This window comes from Coffea arabica, chromosome 5c (genome assembly GCF_036785885.1).
Source record: "Coffea arabica cultivar ET-39 chromosome 5c, Coffea Arabica ET-39 HiFi, whole genome shotgun sequence".
In the NCBI taxonomy this organism is placed as follows: Eukaryota; Viridiplantae; Streptophyta; class Magnoliopsida; order Gentianales; family Rubiaceae; genus Coffea; species Coffea arabica.
In genome coordinates, this window is record NC_092319.1 from 48,546,391 (window position 1) to 48,573,150 (window position 26,760).

Sequence of the window (26,760 nt, forward strand, 5' to 3'; positions counted from 1 at the left end):
GCAGAAGTAGCTAATTTATCTTGCTATTGTTTAAATTTCTTGTCCACCCTTGAATTTCCTTGCGGCTTGGTGTAACCAATGTGACCAATACAAATAGGGCCTCATCATCCTGGCTTTTATATTTGCTTTTATATTTCCTTGCGGCTTAGTGTAACCAAATGTGACCAATACAAATAAGGCCGCATCTTCCTGGTTTTTATATTTGCTTTTATCTATATTTATCAAATGTTAGGGCTTCCCTTTCATTGGACAACTTGACGTATCAGTAATGACTTTTGCCGACAATATGTCTTAGAAAATAATGATCTCTTCTACTAGGAGTTTTAAATCAAAAGCTGGATCTCGTATAAAAGTTAGAATCTTCTATTGTTGAATTGAATAAGAAAAACTTCTGTGATTCTTTTTTGTTCTCTGCACTGCCTTTCAGCTAGTTAGTACAAGTGCTATAACCATGAAGATTTCAAGAAAAATAAGTCTGACAATTAGAATAAGCTGATTGGATCAAAAACTCTCTAACAAATACAGCTATCTAAATCAAGGATCCTAATTGTTGGAGTCACAGTGGCAGCACACAAGAACAATGAGGGTCTTTGCAGTGTGGAAGAATTGGGTTTCAATCATTTTGCCAAGGGATATTGACCAGGATGCTTACATTTGGACAGTTGAAGATCTACTTGTGCTAAAACCAGCAAAACAGAAAGGCCAATTTCTTTCATTAGCCACGCGATGCTCATTTAATGACTTACCTGGTTCTCTTTAATCGACATTTTGCATTTTATTTGTGTGCTTTATTTATTTGGTTTCAAGTGCTTAATTGCAATAAACTTACATGTAATGATGCAAGCCATCAGATTCAATCGAGCCCACTTTCTACATCCAGAGCTGTGATTATACATTAGTGCAACCCATAGAAAATTCCTCTACTTGTAATAGTGGTATGCAGAAGGGATGTGCATCATCTATGATGTAAAGAAACAAGAAGCTGACTGGATGTTCACAATTACAACCCATAGAAAATTCTTCTACCTGTAATAGTGGTATGCAGAGTGGATGTACATCATCTGTGATGGGAAGACACAAGGAGCTGATACAAAAGGACAGACTCGTGTCTTGTCATTTTTTGGTACTGCAACTGTGAGCTACAAGAACGCCTGTTGGTGGGCTTGTGAGCTCTAGCTGGCATGTAGCATGCAGCCAATACGAAAAGTGAATTACACCTAGACTAAACCTTACTCTGAAAGTTCCTCTGATATGATACACAACCCTGTTGTTCTGCACTTGCCTTAGAAGTTCAAAAGCATGAGTGGGTGGCATATAAACCAGGCTTGATATCATTTGAACAGCAACTAACCGTGTTTCTTTTCGTCTTTGAGTGAAAGGTTGAAGAGCTTGAGCTGCAATCCGAGTGTCAAAAGAGTACAGCTCAATGCTTAAATAGTCAAAACTGATATCAAGTTTTGGGTTTGGGTTGGAGAAGTTGGCTGTAAATGTAAAATCACTGTTTAGAAACTGAGGAGAGTCCATGTAGACCACTTTAAGGCTTGCAGAGGGGGTGTCAAACAAAGGAATTCTTGGTTTTATGGCAAGGAAGATGATCAGAGTCGCAATGCCAAAGAAGATGAGGAGAAGGCTGAATATCAAGCAAAAGATTGATCCGCACCAGATGAGGGGATTGGTCCTGCATGGTCTCTGGAGTTTAGAGTAGCCTCCCAGTTGTCTCTTGCAGCTATGTGGCAGCTCTGATGGGAAAAGATGTTGATCCATGGAATCCTTTGAGGTAATAATAATCTGTTTCAGAGGAGAAGCAGCTGCTTGCTGCTGGGATGGTGGTGTACATGGTGGTGGTGGTGGTGGTGGGGGTGGAAGGGAAAGCATTTTAACAGAATTACTAAGAAAAGAAACCCTTATCAGCGAAGTAATGATAGGGGTGGGGAAATGATTGTTGCCTTAGTGCCAAATAAATAAAACTTGGAAGCGGATTGGAGAAGCAAGGAGAAAAAGATGCTTTTATCTTGAGATGGTAGGACTAGGACCAACCATATTTCGTTTTAAAAAATTAGCCAAAGGATCTAAAAGTAAAAGTGCTACAGATGTTTGGCTTTGAATAACGATTTTCCTTCTGCTGTTTAAAAACTGTCTTGGGAAAAACTGGTGACCATAGGAAGGGATATGGAAGTGTCCCAAAACTCGAAAAAGAGGGCCTCCTTGTGCCCCTTTCCACTTTCTTGGGAGAGTTTTGACCTGTGAGATGACGAATGGCTTTCTTTTTCATTTGTTCCTTGAGTTGCATAAATTGCCATTTACCGATTACCAGTGGCCCCAACTTTGCTTCGGTATGTTAATGCTTACCCATTAAGAAAGCAGTCCTCGAACGGCATGACATTACACCTTCACATTTTAAATAAGAAGATCTTCCTCGAGCAATAATGAGCTTTGAGACACCTGGCTCGGAATGCAAGCTTTAATCAACCAATTACGCTTAGTGATTCGTCAAAAGAACCTGAATCGCCAAGGGTGGCTAAATACTACTATTAGCCATGGTCCGGATGGTTATGTATTGCTATCGCATGGAACGGCAGCAAAGCCTCGCAGCACCTATATTGGGAAAATATATATTTTTGTTCCCCTTTTTTTTTTTTTTTTTTGGTATTGGTCATGGCATATGATCCTATGGCCTTGGTGAAGGAATTTGTGCATGAGTATCAAGAACCAACCATGTTTAGTTGTGATTATAGGCGGCAAACAAATCTACTTAGTTAAATTTATTCATACGCGTTCATGAATAGATGGGTATGAGTATTTTAAGTTTTTGCATATGGATATAAATGGATTATCCAATAATATTCATTTAAATAAATGAATAATAACCCATTTAAAATCGTCTTCCCTCAAATCTCCTTTTTTCACCCACTCATTTTTTTTTCAAATTTTTTATTTTGTCATGATGTTAACTACTTTTGTTTCATTATTATTATTATTATTTGTTGGCTTTATTTTATTATTTTATTTTCTCTTAATTTGTTAACTTGCTCATTTTTCAACATTGGCAATTTATAATAAGTTTTAGCCTTTTTTCCTACCTTTTCAAAATAAAATTTTAAATTTACACACGAAAAGAATGTTAAGGGTTCAAAATTTTGGATTAAGTTTTTATGTGAACTTTTATAGTACTTAGTTCAAATTTTTATATTCTTATTGTTCAATCATTAAATAGTATATAATTTTGTGGCATACAATACGGATGGGAAGAAAATTGGTAATTAGGCTTATTGAACATTATAAGTAAATATTTAAAACTAATGATTGGTGCAAAGGGTGGTATAAATTGATAACTTAGTTTGCAAAAAATGAATTTAAATAAGTTTATAAAAAGTTAAAATAAATTGGTTATAAATGGATAATTAGGTTATCTAATTCATTTTTTGACTTATCCATTTATACCCATCTAATTAAATTGATATAAATGGGTTGATTCGCTTATACCCATTACCGATTTTAACCAACCCAAATCTCTCCAAATCACCCATTTTGACACATCTAGTTGTGATCATGTAAGTGTTCGAGGGGCTATATCCGCAAAATTGCTTTAATGGACTATTTTGGCTACGTCACCTTGCAAGATTGCGTTTGTACTTTTGTACAAAAGAGTCTCCTTATTTTATAGGGGGAATTTAAAATAGTGACCTGCAAAATTAGTACTAGTAAATTGGTAGTAAAATATACTAATCTACTACTTAGAAACCAGGTTACTACTCTTGAGAAGTCCTCATGAATAGTCCGATTAGTTCCATAATCTGATAGTATTAGTAGATCCGTGATCAATTCTCTGTATGCTACCTTGTCATGTATTCTTGGAGCAAAGTTTTACGCAACTTTAAAAAATTAATTTGATTGAAAGATTGGGATATCTCGTGAAGAAAAAAATACTACGCTTGAGAAACTAAATAGTGAAACAACCCACTTAAAGACCTGCAATTATCACGCGAATTCAACAGAGTAGGTTGGGCCACGACTACTGTAAAGTAGTATGTCAATTTCGCCCAATGGGAGTCCAGATTACCTTAGACAGGTCCAGTACAGGAGAAGAATGTTCAGGAGTTAGTTAATATCAATGCACAATTCAGAATTATTGACCCACGTCGAGTCCATCTGTCAAAGTGAGAGCTGCCCCGCCTTGGGACACTATCATACACATTTTGACCCAGTCATTTTAGTCAAGTGGTACTATAAGCTGCATGATGTGGCAGTGTGTGGCTGATGGCCCCGTCGACATCAGTTCCTTCCCGGAGAAGCCAAAATCAAAGCTAAGAGATTGTTTAGATTGCTATTTTTAGACTTTTTATAAAAAGAATATTATTTAATGGAGCAAATTATTCGGAGGGCTATTGAATTTTTGGAATCATCGAGTTTTGACTACAGAACTATTAAAAGTCTGATTTTGTTCACTGAACTATTTAAAGTCTAGATTCTCAGCTATTCTGTCAGATTTAATCATTAACTATGCTATTTTCTTTTGTCTAGTGGATCGTGCGAACATTTAGATCTTTCATGTTTACCGATTAAATCTAGTAGAATGAGCCGAAATCTAAACTTTAGATAATTCAATAGTCAAAAACAGGCTTTTAATAGTTCAATGGTTAAAACTTGATGATTCCAAAAGTTTGACGACCATCCAGATAATTTGCTGAATTTAATATATGTGAGATAAAAAAATTATCAAGAAGAAGTATGTTCACAAAAATATTAAAAAAAATTAAAGAAAAATGGCAATTCAAACGAGACTTAAATGATTGTAATCAATTTTCAAATAAATTTACATCACATCCCCAAATTCCGAGAGATTTTATGACTCGTTTAATCTTGTTTAATTTCTCAAAATTAAAAGAAATGATTTTTAATAGGTATCCACAGATATTCATTAACACATCTAATTTCTATCTAACCTATAACGGGTGTCTATTGACACTCATTAACGCATTAAGAATTATTATTCTACAGTGCACATGAAATATATCCTGTATATCTTTATTGAATATTGAGTGGGTATCTGTTAAGCAGACCTTGAAAGAATTTATGAAAAGGCCAAACGTCATTAGACATTTAAACTCCTCCCTTAGCCCAACAATCATAAAAAGATGTTTGATGCTTCAAACCCAAAAAAATAAAAAATATATATACAGTGAGATGTTTGTTTCATCTTCTCAATTCAAGTCCACGATAGGTGGCATACATGTTATTCAATTGAACAACAAGGCCCTTGGTCAGTGGTTACCAAAGAGAGTTTTAAAGCTTTTTTAGATGTAGGTTAAACAAACGAATTTCTTGATTTGTATTCGTGTCAAAGATTTCATAATGGAAGTCAAGAGATCAAATATCTTAGCCTGTTATGAAACAATTAAAAGTATGGATGTCCCTTTGTATTCCCAAGAGAATTAATTCATGATTTATGATTACATTATGTATAGAAGTTACAATTCATAAATCTATTCATGTAGTGGAGAAACCGTTTCATAGGTTTCTTCATATTATTGTAGTAGTGGATGTTTAATAGGATTTATGTACATTTAATCTTGTAGTGCCTATATATAGAGGTACATTGAAACCATTTGTGAGGACTTTTGTATCTTGTTGAAATATAAGGATATCATTCTCCCTTTCTCTACTCCTTTCTCTAATACTTCTTCAATTCCTATTATAGTATATTCATTTTATTAGTTTTATAACACGTTATCAGCACGAGTCTCTATTTTTGAGCAAAAGGTGAAATTTTTGTCCACCAAACTGCATATACCTAAAAGATATTAAAGCGATTTTATATGGATAAGACACATATATTAAGTATTCCAATGATCGTCAGATCATTAGATCCTAATAAAGATTCTTTTAGATCGTGAGAGGAAGATGAAGAGATACTTGGTCCTGAAGTACTATATCTCAGTGCAGTTGGCAAAAAATATTGGAATGCGACGATTAAAAGATCTCAAATGATGTTTGTATCAGGGGGAGAAATTAATACACAAGAATAGTGTACTTTTTTTCCTTCACTAGGGTTTTTGGTCCCACTGAATTTTTTCCTAGTAAGGTTTTAACGAGGCATATTCTTTGTATAATGGACATCCAAGGGGGAGTGTTATGAAACAATTAAAAGTATGGATGCCCCTTTGTATTCCCAAGAGAATTAATTCATAATTTATGATTACATTATGTATAGAAGTTACGATTCCCGATATTAGGGGGAGGAAGAAATCAACCGAAAGGAAATCACCTGAAAAATTGGATTTCCTCGATTCTCATACAAAATAACCAGTTGTCAGATATATTATTGACTCCAGAAGAGTTATTAAATCAACTGTTCCTGCAGGAAATACCTTGATTAAAATTGATGTCCCTGAAGGACATGCACAAGTGCTACAAATAAATTTAAGGCCGGCCTACCTAAATAAGGTATAAATTGATTTCAAATATCTCCGGAGATTAAATGTCATGACAAAATTCAACATCTTGAAGAGGTTGCTCCTGAAGAGCCAACTTATGAAGAGAATGAAATCATAAAAAAAAAAATTAATTGAAGCCTAATAAAATGTAGCACTTGATATTATAGAAGTTGATGAGAATCATGAATCTAGATCGGTTGATAAATGTCGGTATAGAAATGATTGAAAAAATGGAAAGATGCGATTCAATTTGAATTGGACTCACTGGCTACAAGAAAAGTTTTTAGACCTGTAGTCCAAACACCTGAAGGTGTAAAGCCAGTAAAATATAAATGGGTATTTGTGAGAAAAAGAAATGAGAAAAAAGAAATTATGAGGTATAAAGCAAGATTTGTAGCCCAAGAATTTTTACAAAGGTCTGGATTTGATTATGATGAAACGTATTCACCTGTAGTGGATGCTTTTACATTTAGATATCTTGTGAGTTTTGCAGTACATGAAAAATTAGATATGCGTCTAATGGACGTCGTTACTGCATATTTATATGAAAATCTTGAAAATGATATTTATATGAGAATCCCTGAAGGATTCAACATGCCTGAAGCATGCAAATCAAATCCTAAAAATATTTATTCTATTAAATTACAAAGGCATCTGTATGGGCTCAAACAATCTGGACGTATATGGTATAATCGTCTCAATGAATGTCTGACAAAAGAAGGTTATACCAATGATCCAATATGTCCATGTGTTTTTATTAAGAAAAATAGATCAAATTTTGTGATAATTGCTGTATATGTTGATGATCTAAATTTGATTGGAACCCCTGAAGAGATTCAAAATAATGTTGAATATTTGAGAAAAGAATTTGACATCAAAAATTTTGAAAAGACAAAATTCTGCCTTAGTTTACAAATTAAGCATTTGAAATGTAGAATTTTTGTCCATCAAACTGCATATACCCGAAAGATATTAAAACGATTTTATATGGATAAGACACATATATTAAGTATTCCAATGATCGTCAGATCATTAGATCCTAATAAAGATCCTTTTAGATCGTGAGAGAAAGATGAAGAGATACTTGGTCCTGAAGTACCATATCTCAGTGCAATTGGCAAAGAATATTGGAATGCGACGATTAAAAGATCTCAAATGATGTTTGCATCAGGGGGAGAAATTAATACACAAGAATAGTGTACTCTTTTTCCTTCACTAGGGTTTTTGGTCCCACTGAATTTTTCCTTAGTAAGGTTTTAACGAGGCATATTCTTTGTGTAATGGACATCCAAGGGGGAGTGTTATGAAACAATTAAAAGTATGGATGTCCCTTTGTATTCTCAAGAGGATTAATTCATGATTTATGATTACATTATGTATAGAAGTTATAATTCATAAATCTATTCATGTAGTTGAGAAACCGTTTCATAAGTTTTTTCATATTATTGTAGTAGTGGATGTTTAATAGGATTTATGTACCTTTAATCTTGTAGTGCCTATATATAGAGGTACATTGAAACCCTTTGTAAGGACTTTTGTATCTTGTTGAAATATAAGGATATCATTCTCCCTTTCTCTACTCCTTTCTCTAATACTTCTTCAATTCCTATTATAGTATCTTCATTTTATTAGTTTTATAACATAGCCTACATTCTTGTCTAAGATTTTATGAAAATTTTATTGGCGGTAGCGGTTCGGTTCTTTTTTTAGGTCCTTTTAATATTATCACTTTACTCCCTTAAAATTATATCCCTATTATCAGTTTACTCCATAATATTATCTTTTAAAGCTAGTTTGGATGATCGGATTTGATAAGAAAAGAAAGGAAAGGAGAACAAAAACTTTCTTTCTATCATTTGGGACTTTTTAAGAGATGGAAAAGAAAGGAAATCAAAGGATTTGGATGGATGGTATGTTGCTGCCATAGTTGTTATACTTTTCTGCCCAAATGTGGCCGGAAAGCAAAGGAAAGTTGAGAAAGCCTAACAAAATTTTTTAAAATGTCCATTATATCCTCAAATGGGTATTGAACAAATTTTTATTGACATATATATCCCAAATCATTTCATTTCTTATCTAAACTCCCAAACAACATCAACATCTCACCTTTTCTTTTCCCATCCTTTCTTTTCTTTCATAACTTAAGGTTTCTTTTCTTTTCTTTTCTATCCTAAACTCCCAAACTAGCTATTAGTTACTTTACCCCCATAAGTAATTCAATCCAATATGTTAAGAAATTTTGGACAAAAATACCTTTTTACTTTATGGCATGATTACATTATTATTATCACTTTATTCGTTTGAATTGTAGCGATACAATCACTTTAGTTCTTAACATTATTTTTTAGGTATTTTATCTCATCAGTAATCTAACTAGTATGGTTAAAAATTTTTAAATATATTTACCCTTTTTATATATAATTAAAAATAAAAAGTTGGAATAGTTATTCTTTATTTTTTTCACTTTAAGAGATCGAAAAGCATAAAAATAAAAGGTTTTCTCAAATTTCTTTTTTCACACTTATTAATACTAGGAAAAGAAAAAGAGATAGGAAAGAAAGAGACAAAAAATTAAATTTTGAAAAAAAAGAAAATAAAGAAAAGTATAACATTATCGTATTGCTTTTAGGTTGTCGGGATTAGAATTGGAATTTAGTGGTAAATAAAAAAGTAAAATAATTTTAAAATAATAAAAGTATTTAATTCTTTCTTATTTGTAATTTTTAAAAAAAGAATTGAGCTCTCCCTCCCCCTCTCTATCTTTCTATTTTTTTCAATATTAATAAGATTGTCAAGAATAAATAAATTAATATTTTAACTTTTTTTATACTAAAAAATAGAAGAGTCACTCTAAAATTTTTATTATTTTTATTATGCAAAGAGAAGGATATTTTTTTTCTAAAGTTTTTTAACTTGCTAAGTTGGTTTAATGATAGGATAAATTGACTAAAAAATAACTATAAGGGGTAAATTGATAATAAAACTATAATTTATGCGGGTATAGTGATAATAATTTTAAGTATTAAACATGTTTTTTCACTTTAATTAACAAACTCCTTTAAATTTGACCGTTAGTTTTAGGGATAAAGTGATTGAAAGATAACGTTAAGGGGGAAATTGATAGTAGCACCAAACATTAAGGGGGTAAAGTGACAATAACCCTTTATTTTATCCGGAAAAGAAAAAGAAAAGAAAAGAAAAAGGCCCTTTCTGACTGAACAAGAAGCAAGAAGCCCAACAGTCTCGTCTAGATGGGGAAAAAACTTGTGTGCATGTGGTTTACTACTTTACCATCGACCGTGCCTCTTAGGAGTCATTCAAGTTGTACACCGATGGCAGTCTTACAAATTTGTGATGATGGTACATTTTTATTTGATGAGTGCCTGGTCTACTGTGAACCGCGGAGTAATCGCCTAGTGATTTACTAGTAAGTTCAGTACTGAACAAGTTTTTCCACTCTCAAGTCTAAGTCTAACCAGAAGCAGAAGAGGCGAAGATCACGAGTCACCAATCGTCAATGGCGGATGGAGGAGCAGAAGAGGAACAAGTAGAAAAATGGGTCAAATATTATTCATCCTTTCATGAAATACTGTTAGTGGGTGAAGGGGACTTCTCATTTTCTTTGTGTTTGGCCAAGTCTTTTGGCTCTGCTTCTAACATTGTGGCCTCTTCTCTCGACTCTTATGGTACACAGCTAGCAATATTCTCCTCTTTATTTGTTTATCTGTCTTTTTGGTTTGTTTTCCCACATTACTTGTTAGTGATGCGTTACTTTCTCTAGGTTCATGTTTTTAAACTGGAAAAAGGAACCTTTTGTTTTTTCCCCCTCGATTAGCTGCGTATGTAGCCTGTGTAGCAAGCTTTCTTGCTTCTTGCTGTCTCTAGAGTTTTGTGAAGGTTTTCTTTTCTCTTCACATTTGAGGTCTGATTTATCATGATTGTTGTCTTTGAATGCCATACTTCGTTTGTCCGTGGATAGGATGATTGAAAAATCATGAAAGTTTCAATTTTTTCCCCAATTTCTAATGTTATTGGAAGGTTGGAATTCTGATTGACTTGCTAGTTTCCCGAGCATGATTTACATAGATCGATGAATCTTGGGCTTCATTTTGTTGCTGGTTGCTGGTGTCCTGGATAGTGGCAAAGGTGCTCAAAGGCGAGGCTATTGCTGCAGTATTCCAGTTTTGATGGTTTTTGACTACTTCCTATGTGCTTTAGTAATTGTGGGTTATAAGAGGAGGGGCCAAACGAGGGAATTTTGTTATTGAAGTCTTTTGGAATCAAGAGTTGCTGTTTTTTGGCTGAAACAAAAAATCGCTGTTTTTATATTGGGTGTGTAGGCTTTATCTAGCAAAGAAAGATAAACATATTCCTGGCATGGTCTTGATGCAGAGGCACGTGCACATGTTGACTCACTTTGTCAACAAAATTAGTCAATTTACTTGTAGTATATGATATCATTTTGTCCTGTTTAATTCAATTTGATTTCTGTGTAGTTGTGTTTTTGCCATTCTAAAGTAAGTTACCAGTGCTTTAGGCGTTTCTTGCATTTTTTGAATTTTTATTCCACGTTTGTTGCTCCATGTTAGCTTCTACTTGGGCAAATCTATAATTTGTACTCAGGGATTTCTTACCTTTCTGGTTTTATCTTTTTGCGGCTGGCTAGATGATCTGATCAACAAGTACAGGAATGCCAAATCCAATCTTGAACTTTTGAAGAACTTAGGAGCATCCCTTTTGCATGGTTTGGATGCGACAAAGATGAAGTTTCACAATGATCTCCTGATGCGAAAGTTCGACCGCATCATTTTCAACTTTCCTCACGCAGGTTTCCATGGAAAGGAGGATGGAATCCATCTTATTGGGTAAGCACTTCCTTGTCACAGCTAGTGATTTCTCGTTACTAGTTTTTTGTAAACATGCTTTGATTGGGGACCTTCCCAGAGATATTTTTTTTAAGATTATTTTCTCTACAGCATCTGAATGGAGTGACTGAGCTTAGTTATATAGGTAGTCGTAAAGCCGTTTGCCTTAATGCTCGAGACTAGCACTACTGTTTCTTGAGTCATTGAGATAGAAAATGAAATTAAATGGAGTAGCTGCATTTGTGGTTGAATATGGGATCAACTATGTCAAAATACTTTTGTGTTCAGCTCAAGAAAAATGCCATTTGAAGTTGAGACAATTCAATTCCATGCATTGCATCAGTTCACTCGTCTCTGTTATTATCGTCTCATTTGCAGGATGCATAGGAAACTGGTGTTTGGATTTCTCGGCAATGCAAGAGGAATGCTGCGAGCTGATGGTGAAATTCATGTTAATCACAAAACTACTGCACCATTTTGCCACTGGAATCTCCACGAACTGGGAATTAGGAATTCTTTGATGTTAATTGAATGCGTCGATTTCAGAATAGAAGAATATCCAGGTTACAGTAATAAAAGAGGAGCCAGTCCAAGATGCGATGACTCGTTCCCCTTGGGTGAATGCAGTACTTTCAAATTCATAGTCTCTCCTGCTGTTAAGAACGGTAAAGCAGGGAATTTGGATTTAGCACGAGGGACATCTCAGGCTTTGCAACTGATTCCTAATCCTGTCCACCTCCTGCAGAAGCAGCCAATTTCTTTTAATTTGCTACATCCTCAAATGATTTCCGGCGGTCGCATTGATAACACGCTAGAGCATACCGGATTGCCTTTACGCAGCCACCTGAGAAATGAATGCTTTAGAATTTTTGGGAAATATTTGCATCATGCTGAAGAAACATTTGGTAGAACAGATTATGATGTCTCTCACTCCGTCCGTGAGGCACTGAGGCTCGGTTACAAGAGTTACATGACGGGGGATTCGGGAAGATGCTTAAGTGGTTATATAAGCATGTTGCAAGAGCTTCAACATCAGAGCATTTTGAGATCAACATGGCTCCGGAACAGGCTAGCAGAAGTTTGTGATCTGCAGCTTTGAGCAAGAGGATAGGGAAATTGAAGCGCCTCACTTTTTTTGTTACAGTCAACTCGTGCATATGCTCTTCTTCTCTTTGGACTTTTTGCAAAGCCTGTTTTGCTAGGAGTCGGTGGTGTTGCTTGAAGCCTAGTGGTTGAATCTTCTTCAATAGACTGCTTTCTCAATATTCCTGAAATGAATTGTATCATACCTGTCCTAGAATTCAGTATGATGAGTGATTGATTCTACTTATTATATTCTACTAATGTCAGATTTGGGTTTGGTTTTCTACTTTAGAAATTAGCCAGTCATAGTCTGAAAGGAGATTAAAAAAAAAGTAAGCATTACAGCCAGTCACGAAATGACTACTAGTGAAAGTGGTAATCATCAATCAAGAAAGTGGGGGGCGAAGAAGCGATCCAATCCAATCCAATCCAATTTTTTTTTTTTTTTTTATTTATTTATCTTCATCACCATCATCCAAACCGCGTTATACCACAAAAAATGAAATGTAGCCCATAACAATAATAATACGAGATGATGATCACAAAACAGGAAAACTTGAAAGAATAACAGAGAGCAACAACAACATTAATAATAACAGATGGAATATTTTACTACTACTATATGATTGGAGATTGGACTGCTCCTCCTCCTTCAAATGGAGACTTTTAAGGATGAAAATCTAGGCAGGCATGCCTTTACATATGATGATGTGCTCATTAACATTTCCCGATGACACCACTCACATCCAGGCAGGCCCCATCCAAATTCCAAGCAGATACTTAGATAATTTTTTTTTCTTTTTTCTTTTTTTTGAAAAAAAAAAAAAACCAAGGCACTTGGCTGTAATGACGACTTGCTTGTATTATATATAGGCCTCCACCACTCCAGCACTTGCTTGTAAATGACTCTGCCTCCAATTGCAATCTTAATCTTCTGCATATATATATATATATATATATATATTGGAATGCTTGGAGAGATTCTTCGTCCCATGCCGTGGATACCTTTCTTGTCGATCAAGTTGCATAATCTCCCTCGATCCAAGCAAACAAAATATATATGCTATGATTTTTAATGCCTTGAAGATTCCAAATCCTCCCAATCGATCAAATTAAGCCCTACTACTTGTAATGTAAACTTCCAGAACCACCAATTCCTTAATTCATCTCGTACCACTCCCTTAGTTTTAAAGGGTTTAAGAACTACTAGCGACTATATGTTTGGATAGCCAATTTTTCAAAAAAATATTTTCGCTTGCATCAGAAACACATTTCTCAATCTATCTTTTTATATTTTTAACTACTTTTTTATTTCACATACATCACGTCACAAAAAATACTACAATAATTACTCCAAATAATTATTTGGAATAATATTCTATCCAAAAACAAAGGGAGCATTGCTTACTTGTGAATCAAGTAAAAACAAAGGGAGCATTGCCCTCTAATTTTTCTTTCTTTCACTAAGCACGAAGTTTGTTTTAGCTTTTAACTCACCAAAATACCAACTGGGCATGAAGGGACCGGCGTGCTCTTGGCAACAAAACGTCCTCTGCTCTCGTACGGTACGAAGGCGCCTCCAAGTTTTCCTCTTCTTTTGTTTGTTAATGAATCAAAATACACTGTACACTGACGTGGGATTCCTCTTCATTATTTATACTATCATCAATATTAACATTTTTTTTATTGCTAAATAATAAATGTATCTAACCTGACATGGAATTTGAGAATACCAAAAAGCAAATCTAAGTGTAATATTTGGTGAACTACGACGGCATAGGTACCTCGTTCAGCTGCCACAAACGCTCGTGCTTGTCGGGTGGACGCGTGCTTTCTTGCCTAATTTTCGTAGTCTACTCTAAATACTCAACCTTTTTGTTTATTTATTTATTTCCTCTCTCTGTCTTTTGCCTTTTCATTGACAGCAACAACTTTTCAAGGAGATTTCCCCAATTGAAATCACTTGGGATTCTCGGTGATATTTTTTCTATGCCAATCAAATGCCATCTATAATATTGTGCCAAGTGTCCTGTTATTATTTACATTTGTGTTAAACTAAATCAAGTTGAATTATTAGAAAATTAAAGTGTAAATAATAACAGGATACTGGACACAATATTATAGGTGGTATTGAGTTGGCATAGAAAAAAATGTCACCGAAGATCCGAAGTGAATTGAAACAACAAACATAGACGCTTATACTATCTATGGATGAGATGGTATAGCTAGGTAAATTAATCAATCAGTTCCAGGATTACTTCACATTATATTATCAATGGTTGAGGTTGGATTGCTATTTTCTGAAGTTTAATAATTTGATGTTCGTAAGATTAAAAAAAATTTTGATTTAATAGATGTAAGATAAAAAAGTGATCGAAAGAATAATTGCATTCCAAACAAGGCTGACTATTTACTGAAATTATCACCGAATTTTATATCTACTTAAGAAAAATATGATACCGTGCTAAAACATTTGGCAACAAATTAGAATCCTCCCTTCTAAAGATTGAACAGAAATCATTATTCAAAACGCTCATTTACTAGCCTACATTTGTATTTCTATATATTTTTCATTTAACTTTATTTTCTTAAAAAAATATTCATATGCGAACTCCATCTTAACGAGTGCTGGACAATGCCCTTAAAAAATTAAAAAATTATTACTCAAAACTCAGAAAAGGGAAAAAAAAATAATCCTAATGGATTCCTTTCCTTTCATTTCCTTTCCTGGTAAACCACCCATCTTTAGCAAAGCAAAGAAGATACCTTGCTTGAAAGCAACAAAATTTTAAAAATTCTGTTCCATTCCAAGTCCCAAGCATTCGACCATACCCCTCCCAAGTGCCCCCTGACTTATAAACAACTCCGTGGCATAGGATCTCCAATCAAACAAATGTTTGCACGCAAGAAAATTTTGCCATTAAATAACCATCAGCCTGAAGTGCAGCATAAGCCAACAAAATCCCTCTCTCTCTCTCTGCCTCTCTCTATCTCTCTCAGAAACCGCAAGGCTATAGAATTAGACCACTCATTTCCCGTAGCAAAAACTTCACTATCAATGGCGTAAAGCAATATCAACAAATAGCCTTGCGTGTCCGAAACCTTCAAAACGAATTGGGTCCATCCGAGAAGAGCAAAAAGAAAGGCTTTAAATCTAAAATCCTCAAGTGGGCTACGTTTGTTTAAAGAAGAAAGAGTCTTGGCGTTGGAAACATTGGACATCGTTAAGAGTATCAGACTAGTGGAGTAATAATATATGAATATACTACAAGAGTTGTTGCTGTTTATGAATAGAAGTCCGGGAGAATTAGTTGAGCTAGTTGTAGTTGTTGTAGAAGTAGAAAGCAAACCTGGGAAAGCCCGGAGAACTGACGTTGGAGGGATTACTGGACTGCATCCATGAAATCACGGCGGCCCTTGTCTTTTCTAGGATGACTGACTCTGCTTACCGCGTTGAAACCACCTCGCGCCTCGCCCAATGGCGGATCGACAACTTGGCTTCTTGCACTTATCGAAAGTCCGATCCTTTCAAGATCGGAAAGTGGAACTGGTAATCCCATTCTCACGTCAGGCCTCTGTTTGTTTATATCTCTTTTTCTTTTCCTTTTTTTACCCGGGAACTCCTCTGCTTTCGTCTTCGTCTTCATTGTATAGGAAAAACAGAGGTTGGATGGAAACAGGGGTAGCTAAAGAGGCTTGACCCTGGTCATCAACTGCGTTATAGTGATCTAGGATGGTGGTCAATTACCGAAAGAAAGAAAACCCAAAATTTTTGTGTCTTTGATGAAATTAGATTGAGTGAATTTAGAGCTATGGTGATTAATTGTTTGAGTGGCTGAGACAGAGAAAACAGGGGACACTAAAGAAGTGATGAGATTGTAGATTAACATATGCCTATGAACTTGAATCCTTGTCTTGAATTATTGGATAGACAGGTAATCTTATTGTATGGTTTTAACGAAATGAAGCTTTTAGCAACGTTAGCTCTTGCCCCAAAGTACAGTTAAAATATTGCTGCCAAGTTTTGATCTTTGACCTTTTTCTTGCTTACTTTTAGGAAAGTGGAGGGAAGAACTGCTTTGGCTATTCGTAACATGTAGATGCAAGTGTTGGGAGCTAATTTTGTTTCATTGCAATTGAATGTTCGTTTCCCTTTTTTTTTTTTCAATTATTTTGGAAATGCAGGCATTTGGCTTTGGAGAAGAATCGGACTCTGTTCATTAAACTATTCCCAGAGATATCAAATCTAACCAGAGAAAATCCTCCAATTGCATCTTTTATTATTAGAGTAGTCTCTTCAGTGGGAGATCGCAAGACTTTGGTTCATCCAGGTAAATTGTCTTTTTGTTTGTCTGTCCCCTTCTATTGATTATTGTGCAACTCTGGATCTATTACCGGTAAAGATTCCTTTTTTCATCTCATGTTAGTAACTTGTTCCGTTGTTTTCCCCTCGTTTTCCATGCAGAAATTGTCGATAGGCAGCTCAAGAACACCGACGACTTTGTTTGGGCTGTAGAAGTTCCACTCACAGGGAAATTCATCATCGACGTTGAGTTTCTTGATTTGAAGGCTACATCCCCAAACGTATGATTTCACCTACCACATATTTTTGCTCCTTTTTTGTACTTTGATGTGTGTATCTATGACGATCGCTTTAGACGTTTGCTTCTGCCAAAAACTTGGTAGGCAAACGAGGATTCTCTTTTTTTTTTTTTTTGTAGCAGTTATCATGAGCACGACACGGTGCAGATATTTGAAAAACACAATATTGTTAAAGTAATTTCATTGCATGAAAATCAAATTTATACATGTGGCTTGCCAGTAGAGCCTTCTTGAGTCTGTTGGTTAAATTTCTGATAAATGTCATTCGAGACATGCAGGGTGGGGAAATTTGCTCTATCTGGGCTGAAGGGTTCCAACAGAAACAATCAAATGCAACAGCTTTAGCATCACTAGGACGAATGTTGTCTGAAGGTATCCACACAGACATTGTAATCCATGCTTCTGATGGTAGCATTGGGGCACATCGTGCAGTTCTTGCCGCGAGATCACCTGTTTTCAGGAGCATGTTCTCGCACGACCTCAGGGAGAAAGAACTGTCCACTATAAACATCTCTGACATGTCGATTGAAGCTTGTCAAGCTTTCCTTAGTTACATTTATGGGAACATCCGAACTGAGGAGTTCATGACTCACAGGCTAGCCCTCATACGAGCTGCTGATAAGTATGATATTTCAGACTTGAAAGAGGCATGTCATGAAAGTCTACTGGAAGACATTGATACCAAGAATGTGCTGGAGAGGCTCCAGAGTGCTTCTCTTTATGAATTACCGAAGTTGAAGAAGAGCTGCATGCGGTATCTTGTGAAGTTTGGTAAGATCTTTGAAATGCGAGGGGAATTTGATGCTTTCCTGCAATGTGCAGATAGAGAACTGATTTCTGAAATCTTCCATGAAGTTCTCGCTGCCTGGAAAGGCTTCTGAATGACAGGTGATGGGGAAAAACAAAAGTTTAGCTTGTTTAAGCCCATATGCTGCAGTGCTAGTGCACAGATTTGTTTCCCTGAACAAACATTCTTTTATTGGATGCAATTAGTTTGTGTACATGTACAGAAATTGATTCCAGTTCAGTTGATATTGCTCTTCTGATATTGGATATGTATGTTCTTGGACTGAACTTGTCTACAAATGCAAGATGATAGAAGGATTTATATTCAGCAAACCATACTAGTCCAAGTTCGACTGTTTAATTTTGACGTGTGACCTAGGTGCACTTGTGGAACAGCATATGTTCTAGCTTCGCTGTAACCCCCATAAAAAGGAAAATAAAAAGTTCTGCTGCTTTCAAATGCGTGAGACTGTATTCATGAAGAGCATCTAATTTGTCCTACTCGATGCATATGATCGAGTAAAGGCTGCTCCTAGACCAGAAAAAAACAGAGAGATGATTGAAGTTGTACTAGGATTGATCAAAGCAGCGACATACTTGGGAACATCAAATGGCCAGTAAACCATCACTTACGAAGCCTCTTTGACTAAAGAAAGGGGAAAAGGCCAAACCATGACCATACAAATCTTATTCACCGAATCATTCATGCCAGAGTTGAAATAGATGAGGGTCATTTCCACACCTGAAAGTTCCTTACTTTTGCAACCCCAATAATTCTGAGAGTAATGTTGGGCCATTATTGAGGGAATTGACTCTTAACTACCATATCTCAAGAACCCGAAGTGAATGTTGACAGCGGCGTTCCGGCTAAAGCTGGGAAGGCAGGAGTCTTCTTGCAATTCTTCCGCTTGTCTCCTTTTAACAGCTGGAGAAGATGTCAAAAGAAAGAAGGTGAATCGTCACAGTCAGGCTGGCCTCCCAGTTCAGTAACGTGGGAGAGAGACGTTAACTAATAACTGGTACTACCAATTCAGACCAGTTACTTTCATTCAGTACCAAATTAGAGGGAATTTTTTTTTCCCTTTTGCATTGCAAAATGAATATAGCACAGAAAAATACATATATTGATGGAGCAGATTTATTGGTCACAACTCACAATCAAAATCACCAAGAAGTGGCCCCCTCTGGCGACTTCCATATTGTTATATAAATAATTAGTGGTTGCTAGTTTTAGAATAAAACGGCTTCTTTTGGTAGACTGGAATGTAGTTACCAATTAGGACATGTCACCAAACTTGATAGTTTACGTTCGAGTGATGGGCAGCACTTGCATTACAAGTAGTCTAGGAGTATGATTTGTCACCCTCAAAAGAAGAAAAAAAAAAAAAAAGTAGTATGATTTGTCGGAAACCTTAACAGCTGAAGTTATAGATGGATAGAAAGATGAAAGAAAACCAACCAAAGCAATCGCTAGTTTGTTTCTTCTATCCGCAATTTGCCCAAGTGAAAATTGAAAGGAAAGGAACAAAACAAAAAAACTGCTGGAAAGAGAACCTGGTACGGTTTAAGACCCAAAAGGAACAGTGAATTGGGGACTTGATTTACCTTTGGAAGACACAAAAAACTGCGTCAACCTGGTGTCGGTTGCTTAGCTAATTTCATTCCCCCGTGAATGATCCGACATCTTCAATCTTCCCCTGTTCTTCAGTGGCATATGTATCCCACCAGATGGAGAGTTTGATCTGGGAGGAGTCAGGAACAACGTTAACGTGTTTGATCCCTGTGCTTTCAGACTGAGAACGTTTCTTTATATGGGATTCACGGTCTCGAATGGATAGAATATGCATGGGAATATTTTTCGGATCTATAATCTATCGCAAAAAGTAGAGCAACATTATTGTTATTATTAATTGGTCGGCCCCAGTATTACCGATGTCCAAAGAAAGTTATCTGAAGTGTCTTTTCGTTTTTTTTTTTTTTTCTTTTTATGGGAGCCCCCCCGGGAGGGGGATTGGGGTACGGAGGGGCAGTGACATAGATAGATGGTTACCAGAGAGCAAATGGAAATACAGTCATGTTGTTCTACAGCGGAGTGGACATAGCAATTTATACGGTCCTACACAAACGCTATTTGTCTTGTCATTATGTCAAATTCTGCTTTTGCGATAGAATCATATGTCAATTGTGCATTTCAAGGTAGCATCTTTCCTGGTAATTTGTCTCTTTAATTGTGTCTAAAAATATTAATGCAAATTTTGTGGACAGGTTCTAGCTTGAGCCTTATCTCAGTTCAGACGTCTGGCAGGTGTCCAACAGGTGAATCCAGGCACCAAGTAGAAGATGGGAATGAAGGATGGTAGGAGAAGGAAAAATACAAATTGCGAGGATCGTACTTTAACAAATATCCATCAGTAATGGCGCAATTTCCAGAGTATTGAGAACACCCCCCAACCCATTATTCTCATCGGACCGGTCATGATAAGATCTGCAACAGTTGCTGTGCAGTCATTGATCAACCAAATGAATGTTGCAATCATACTGATTAAGTTAAAGAATCCCCTGATTGAAAAAAAAAAATTATATTCAGCCCCCAAAAAGATATGCAGCTGCTTGTTCTTCATTACCATCAAAGAACTTTAGAGCTTGTATAACTGCCTCTCTGCCAAAACCCAGCTCGACAAGTTTTGCAACTTTGGCTTCAAAATCCTGTCCCTGCACTCAAATAAATGATAAGTCTGAGGCCGGATCAAAACTTGAACTGTCGGGACTATGAACATTTTACAGGGTTGATGATGGAGAAACACCAACTGGCCAAGTGCGATAGCAATACTGAATAGAAGACGGGCTGGACTATTACTCAAAACAAACTGCAAGACAGCATCTGATATGAAGTCTCTCCCAACTTACCTGTGTCAAGTTGCCTTGTGAACCTCCTGAAACCAAAGAAAAAGGAAATGGTAAGTTTTCTATTTGTTGAAAAAGAAACAGAACCACAACTCACAAATATAACCACCATAAAATCAAGCTTAATTAAAAAAAAAAAAAAATTGCTGTGGTTCAAATTTAATCCATAGAAGCAATAGCATATGTTTGGGTATTTAAATTATAACCTGAAGGACCTCGCTTCGGTGTATTGTCTTTCTCTGTATTACCAGATGAGGCCTGGAAACGAAAAACGGCCAAAAACGTCATATCCATTGCAAAATCAGTTGAGAAACCAAACAAATAGGTAAAAGATTTTAACAGAGAAACTCTCTCTTAAGCAGCTCTCACAAGAAGCAATATCTTCATACATGCATAATTCTATAACTTCCCCAGATCAAATACAATTAATCTGTTAACTCAAGATGCAATTGTAAAGAACAGCGTATCCACATTACATGCAATGCTAACTATAAGTTCAACTAAATAAGCAGACAATCCGGTGTCCGTTAGCAAAACCAGAACTTTCATAGTATTCAGTCTTAAGGGTAACAAATCTAGAAAATTGTAGGCAAGTCTTAATGTGAACTCATAGTCTCATTTTTTTTTTTTTTTTTTTTTTATAACAGCATGTATATATGCATCCAAAAGAAGCAGATAGAAGTGGAATAGTAAGAAAAGGCCGGGATAAATAGTAAAACCAATTAAATAAACAAAAATTAGCAGTATCACAGGCAATTACAAGATTTATAGGAGATTCCTGAGTAGAAACATGGCATGATGAACAAGACACTTACTTGTGCCCCAGAACTTGAAGCTTCTTTGGCTTGCGTTCCTTCATCCAAAAAAGTAGACGGAATGTCCTTTTCTAAAATCACAACTTTGGGAATAAGCTCTAAATTGATCCAAAGTGAAAAGAAGCCTAGGAAAAAGGAAAAGCAGAAATGTGGGACCAACCATGCAAAAATGGAACGGAAACCTCCCCTCCACCAACTCTCAAGACATTCTCCTTCAGATCAATCATGCACTGCAGGCACCAGCAAAAGCTTGTTTTTATGAAATAAGTTTGACTTAAGATCACAGAAAAAGATGCACCATATAACTAATACATACCTGGTGCTTACGCAGCATATCCAATCCAAAAAGAAATTCCATATTAGGTGCATCCAATACCAGGAAGGAACATGGGTAAAAGATGTTGCCGATCTATCACAATAAGAGGGCAATAAGCACTTTTGAAAGTACTCGAACAACCCCATATGCTTTCACAGGAAGGCTATTTTCAGTAGACTCTATATATATATTATCCGAATTTTAGCAACAAAAACAAGCACTGACAGAATTTTCTCTGATATCACTTATATCTACAAATAAAGACTAATAGTGCAAGGAACTGCAAAAACATTGCTTAACCCCGTTACGTAAGGCTTAGGAAGCGGCATTCAAAGGCACAAAGAAGCTATTTTTTTTTTTTCAACAAACACAAAGAAGCTAATAGACCACCGCTTTTACCTACTGGATGGGTTTCGTAAACTGTGGGGAAAGCTAAACTCAGGGTCATATTCTTAATACTACTCGAAAACTACAGAGTTCTGATTTTTGTTTATCTGGGTTGACTCTTGCATGTATTACTTAGTTAAACTTAATAAATATGTACTTCTTGAATTATTTCCTTCTAAACTAATTATGACCTAATCCAGACAAAGTACATGGTAAGACGTGCCAGAGTAGAATGATTAAAAATGCATTAACAGAATAAACTTCATAAAAACTGTATATGCATTTCGAATTAGTCCCAAACTCACAGAGACATGAAAATAGATACATGCTTATCAAATAGAAATTGCGACAATATACAGCATCCATACTTTGATTGGAGCAACATGTATACGGCCAAGTATCTCTGATTGACCAACTCCATGAGCAATGCCACGGTACCGTGTATCTAAAAGCCTCAACAACCTGAAAGGTGGGCATGTAGCAGCACAAACCTTCAATCAAGCGTTAACAGAAAGAGGACAAATTTTCTGTCTATCTTTATAGGCAACCATCAGAACAAAAATTGTCAACTACTAAAAGTTCATTTTGTATCATCTTGACTAATCAACCAAGAAGTTGCCCAATCTAACAGGTCTGCTTCAGGAAAACTACAGTTTTCTACTCGGATCAGTCGGGAACAAGATGCAGATATAAAACTATGGAGTGGCAGACAATATAGCTTATCATTTGAATTTCTAAAAGGCCATGAAAGAACCAATCAAAATTTGAAAAGGACAAATCTGGAAAATGCATAAAATCAAAACTTGATAATTTCCAAAAGAATCACTTTCAAGCCAACTGGAAAAAAAATTGTAAAAATCGAGGAAAACAAAGCTATTTATAGTAACAAATGAGGCTCATACCCACAGCGTTCTGCACAGCTTTTAGAGATAATTGTAGACTGAGCACCACTGTCGACGAAGGCCTGAAACAAAGATGGTTTCCTACTGAATCACATACTAAACAATAAAAGGGACTGCAAAGAAACAACCTAAAAGCATTCACAATTGAGTTTCTAAAAAAATCTCAAAAGTATAAACAACGTTCAAGTCTTTCCTTCTCATGGCACAGAATGAAGGGTGAAAGCTTGAGTAAACAATAAAAAGGTACATGAAGGAACCAGACTAATCCCTTTTACCATCTATCTATACCTTCAGAGGTACTCCATTTACTTCCATGTCAACATACAACATGACCTGAAAGAAGCACAAACATGAACCCGTCATTGGTTAAAGAACAAAAGATATGATTTCAACACTGGTATTCTTTTATACATACCACCCTTGCAAAACCTTCAGGATTTTGTTCCAATGCAGCTGCCCAGTTCTCATCAATACCTTTCTGGCGAATGGCAGCTTCAATTCTCTTTTGAGCCTCCACATCAAATGGATCAGCATGGAGGAGAGCCTAGGTTACAAAGAGAACAATGTAGTGAATAGCCAGGTCAATAAAATGGTCAAGACATTTACACTACCAGGTTTACACTTATGGACTCGGTTGTGAAAAAAGGTCTGCAAATAGACTTGGAAAGACAGCACTTTTATAAAACAACATATAAATAAAAAGGTTGTTATAACTTCCCACCCACCCACTTCAGAGACCGTATTCATTGATTTGTTACAAATTGAAGCAAGTATCCCATTGCATGCGCTCATTTCTACTGCATAATGATGAAAACCAGAGTAGGATACATTTTGAGGCTAATACTGCTGTAGAAAACTGAGGGTTTTACACTCTCAAACAACCATTTTCTAAGACCTTCACTGTCCCAGCCTAAAATAACACAAACACTTCAGATACCTTTGAAGCACCTGGCAAAAGCTTAAACTAAAGCTTTAGCATGATATTAGGCCATCAGTGAAGAAAATGAACCAAGCCACCATACTAAGGATTACTAGGTGCCGAAAGGATCAAGAACAAAATATCATCAACATAAGACACTAACCAACTCCTCATCTTGTTGACGCTGTAATTCAGCTCTCTGGCGATGACGCACACGCAATAGATCTTGCAAGCGGTCGAGATCATTTCCAAGAAGAACTTGAGCCAACTCTGGATCATTCTGTAAGTTGAAACAGTGAACGTACCCTCATTTGACTTCCCAGTTAGGACATCAATAATGTAACAGCAACGAGATGGAACAAAATACTAGAGAAGTATATAACTCTTTCAATAATTGTTAAGTAGAAAAGTGAAGGAATGCATCACACAGACACACACACACACACACACACAGAGATACAGACAGACAGAGATGTTAAACCAACTCTACCTGAAAAAGTTGGGCCATTATATTAGAGTCATTTCGCAGGTGTTGTTGGAAAGCTGAAGGGTTGACAGCAGAACCATCTGGATTGAAGCCCGAATCATTTGTAGGTCTATTGTTATAGTCAAAATCACATAAATTAGCATGAAATCACCCAGATAACTAATTAAAGTGAGTAGTAGGCCATGAAACTGATATAACAACCATAAAAGTAAAAAGCATGGTGCAAAATAAGATGCAATCAGTGTCAAGGGTGCAACTCCTATGGAATTCGAAGACACAATAAAGTGTATTGATCTCACATTCCCTATTACTTCTCATATGCAATAAAGCAAAAGATCGTGGCTGCCAAGATTACATTTTGACACAATTAATAGCAAGTATTAAGCTGATAAAATGATGAAGGCATAAGATCCAAAATATTATAACTGATCACTAAGAGTTCTGCTTTTTCTCTGTTTTCTTTTAACAAGTAAACAATCACCAAAAGTATGGGATGAGGAACAGATGGTTCAGGTATTTCTTCCTTGTGCATGCCCTATTAACAGATAGTTTAGGTATATGTTTCTAGTTCTTAGAGCCACATTATGGTAGGGCAGCGTACAAATTCCTTATTTCTAAAGAAAATTCTACACAAGTTGCAGTAAAACTCCTAAAGCTACAAACTTTAAGCAATTCAACAGCTGCAAAGCAGACTACTTGGCTTAAAGTAGGAAATTGAATATTAGTAGTACTCAACAGTAATTTGTCCCAAACAACAAAAAGGAAAAAGAAAAAACCTTTAGCTGTCAAATCGTCAATCCAAACGAGACCAATTTGCAGTATAACTCATAAAGCTACAAGCTTTTAGCAATTTTCCGAGGTGTGAAGAATACAACCTAGCATAAACTAGCAAAAATCAGCAAATTAGCAGCTAAAGAACGAAGATTAAATACCTAGATGACGACAAAGCATTGGCATTGGATACCATCATCACCAAATCTCCATCACCAACACCAAGCCCACTCAGTTTCTCCGCATTCCTCATCTCCGTCCCATTATATAACAGCTGCTGTTGCTGAAGCGGCACTTGTGTCTGATTATCAAAACATATGAATTACTCATCCAGAATTCAATCAATAATTTGGGGGGTAAGAAATAGTTAAAAAGGAAGAAAAACTAACCTCGACTTCCAGTAGAGCTTTGAGGTTCTCAACCTGCAATGGATGAGGTGATGTGTTGAACAAAGTAATCAGCGAAGACAAAACTAAAAAAAGAAATACAGTGGAAAGAGAGAAACGAGGATAAATTACGGATTCATCACGATCGACATCCAAGGTGAGAATTTGTTCGTCGGCGGTCATTACGGTGATCTTCATCTTTTTTACTCCGGTTGGACTCGTTTCTTCTTCTTCTTTTCGGATAAACTTGGAAAAAAGCTGTAATTTTGTGATTGGTAGATGAATGAACTACAGTGACTAAATAAACAGAATGCCTATATATGTATATATATATATTCTTTTTCTTTGGGTCTTTCTTTTCTTATTGACAAAGTTATCTTGCAGGTCCGTTGACTGGCTTGACGGAGCTGGTTGATTTGACCGACGACAGACTGCTGCTTCGGTTTTTCTCTCTATCTCCGGCCGGGGGGCGGCGACCGGCGCTCGTAAATACGACAATTTAGCAAGTAGTAATAGTAATCAATTATAGCCTGTACAAAGTCGCATAATTCCCGTTTGCTTTGTATGGGCTTTTTATTTTGTATGGGCGCTGGTAAATGCGTTTCACGAGGACAGATTTTGAAGGCATTCGCATGATGGCGTTAGCTAAACATCTGTCATCGACCAAATATTGATGGATGTAAAAGCCTTAATTATATTTTATATTTTTCACTTAATATAAAATTCAAATTAATTTTTTTAGTTGCCTACTCAATATCAAACATGATCAATAATAAATAATTAAAAAATTTATAACCAAAATATTACAGAAAACAAATTCTAATGTCATAAATATTCTTATCAACATATTAAGTTTAGTTGCTGAAATTTTTATAGTATTAAATTCATTTTTTGTAATATTTTAGTTTTTTTTATTATTTGTCATTGACCAATAGATCTGTAATTGAAAAAAGTAATTTAGATCTTATATATTAAGTGAAATATATGACTAAATATACTATTTTTTGATGTTATATGTAATTCGACCCCTTAATGATAACTAGCAAATTCTAGTATTTTCTTGAGTATTTAGGCTGATATTAGATTATAAATAATACAGTAAA

The 26,760-nt window shown here is 35.8% G+C and overlaps 4 protein-coding genes across 5 annotated transcripts; 2 read left to right on the forward strand and 2 right to left on the reverse strand.

The window, feature by feature from the left end:
- Nucleotides 1–454: 454 nt before the first annotated feature.
- LOC113689651 (NDR1/HIN1-like protein 26) lies at nt 455–2,384 on the reverse strand. Its single transcript, XM_027207394.2, has one exon. The coding sequence runs from the start codon at nt 1,873–1,875 to the stop codon at nt 1,114–1,116; it is 762 nt and encodes a 253-aa protein (XP_027063195.1). The 5' UTR covers nt 1,876–2,384; the 3' UTR covers nt 455–1,113.
- Nucleotides 2,385–9,700: 7,316 nt separating this feature from the next.
- LOC113690086 (uncharacterized protein At4g26485) lies at nt 9,701–12,668 on the forward strand. Its single transcript, XM_027207904.2, has 3 exons — nt 9,701–10,120; nt 11,101–11,299; nt 11,678–12,668. Exons 1-3 carry the CDS (start codon nt 9,952–9,954, stop codon nt 12,396–12,398), a joined length of 1,089 nt encoding a protein of 362 aa, XP_027063705.1. The 5' UTR covers nt 9,701–9,951; the 3' UTR covers nt 12,399–12,668.
- Nucleotides 12,669–15,290: 2,622 nt separating this feature from the next.
- Nucleotides 15,291–18,103, forward strand: LOC113690440 (BTB/POZ domain-containing protein At1g55760). Its single transcript, XM_027208344.2, has 4 exons — nt 15,291–15,932; nt 16,568–16,713; nt 16,848–16,966; nt 17,263–18,103. The coding sequence occupies exons 1-4, from the start codon at nt 15,814–15,816 to the stop codon at nt 17,863–17,865; spliced, it is 987 nt and encodes a 328-aa protein (XP_027064145.1). The 5' UTR covers nt 15,291–15,813; the 3' UTR covers nt 17,866–18,103.
- LOC113690848 (protein DNA-DAMAGE INDUCIBLE 1-like) lies at nt 17,151–26,285 on the reverse strand. 2 transcript variants are annotated; one of them, XM_072051534.1, is made up of 17 exons: nt 25,790–26,285; nt 25,661–25,693; nt 25,433–25,572; nt 24,504–24,609; nt 24,177–24,293; nt 23,510–23,638; nt 23,383–23,427; nt 23,095–23,156; nt 22,561–22,654; nt 21,806–21,898; nt 21,650–21,719; nt 21,490–21,560; nt 20,881–20,932; nt 20,678–20,703; nt 19,376–20,482; nt 18,513–18,695; nt 17,151–17,793 (listed from the first exon to the last, which is right to left on the reverse strand). In XM_072051534.1, the coding sequence occupies exons 1-15, from the start codon at nt 25,853–25,855 to the stop codon at nt 20,354–20,356; spliced, it is 1,233 nt and encodes a 410-aa protein (XP_071907635.1). In that variant the 5' UTR covers nt 25,856–26,285; the 3' UTR covers nt 17,151–17,793; nt 18,513–18,695; nt 19,376–20,353. The 2 variants fall into 2 exon arrangements, with proteins under 2 accessions (XP_071907635.1, XP_027064729.1); XM_027208928.2 differs by lacking the exon at nt 17,151–17,793 and having other exon boundaries at nt 18,327–18,695.
- Between the last annotated feature and the right edge of the window lie 475 nt (nt 26,286–26,760).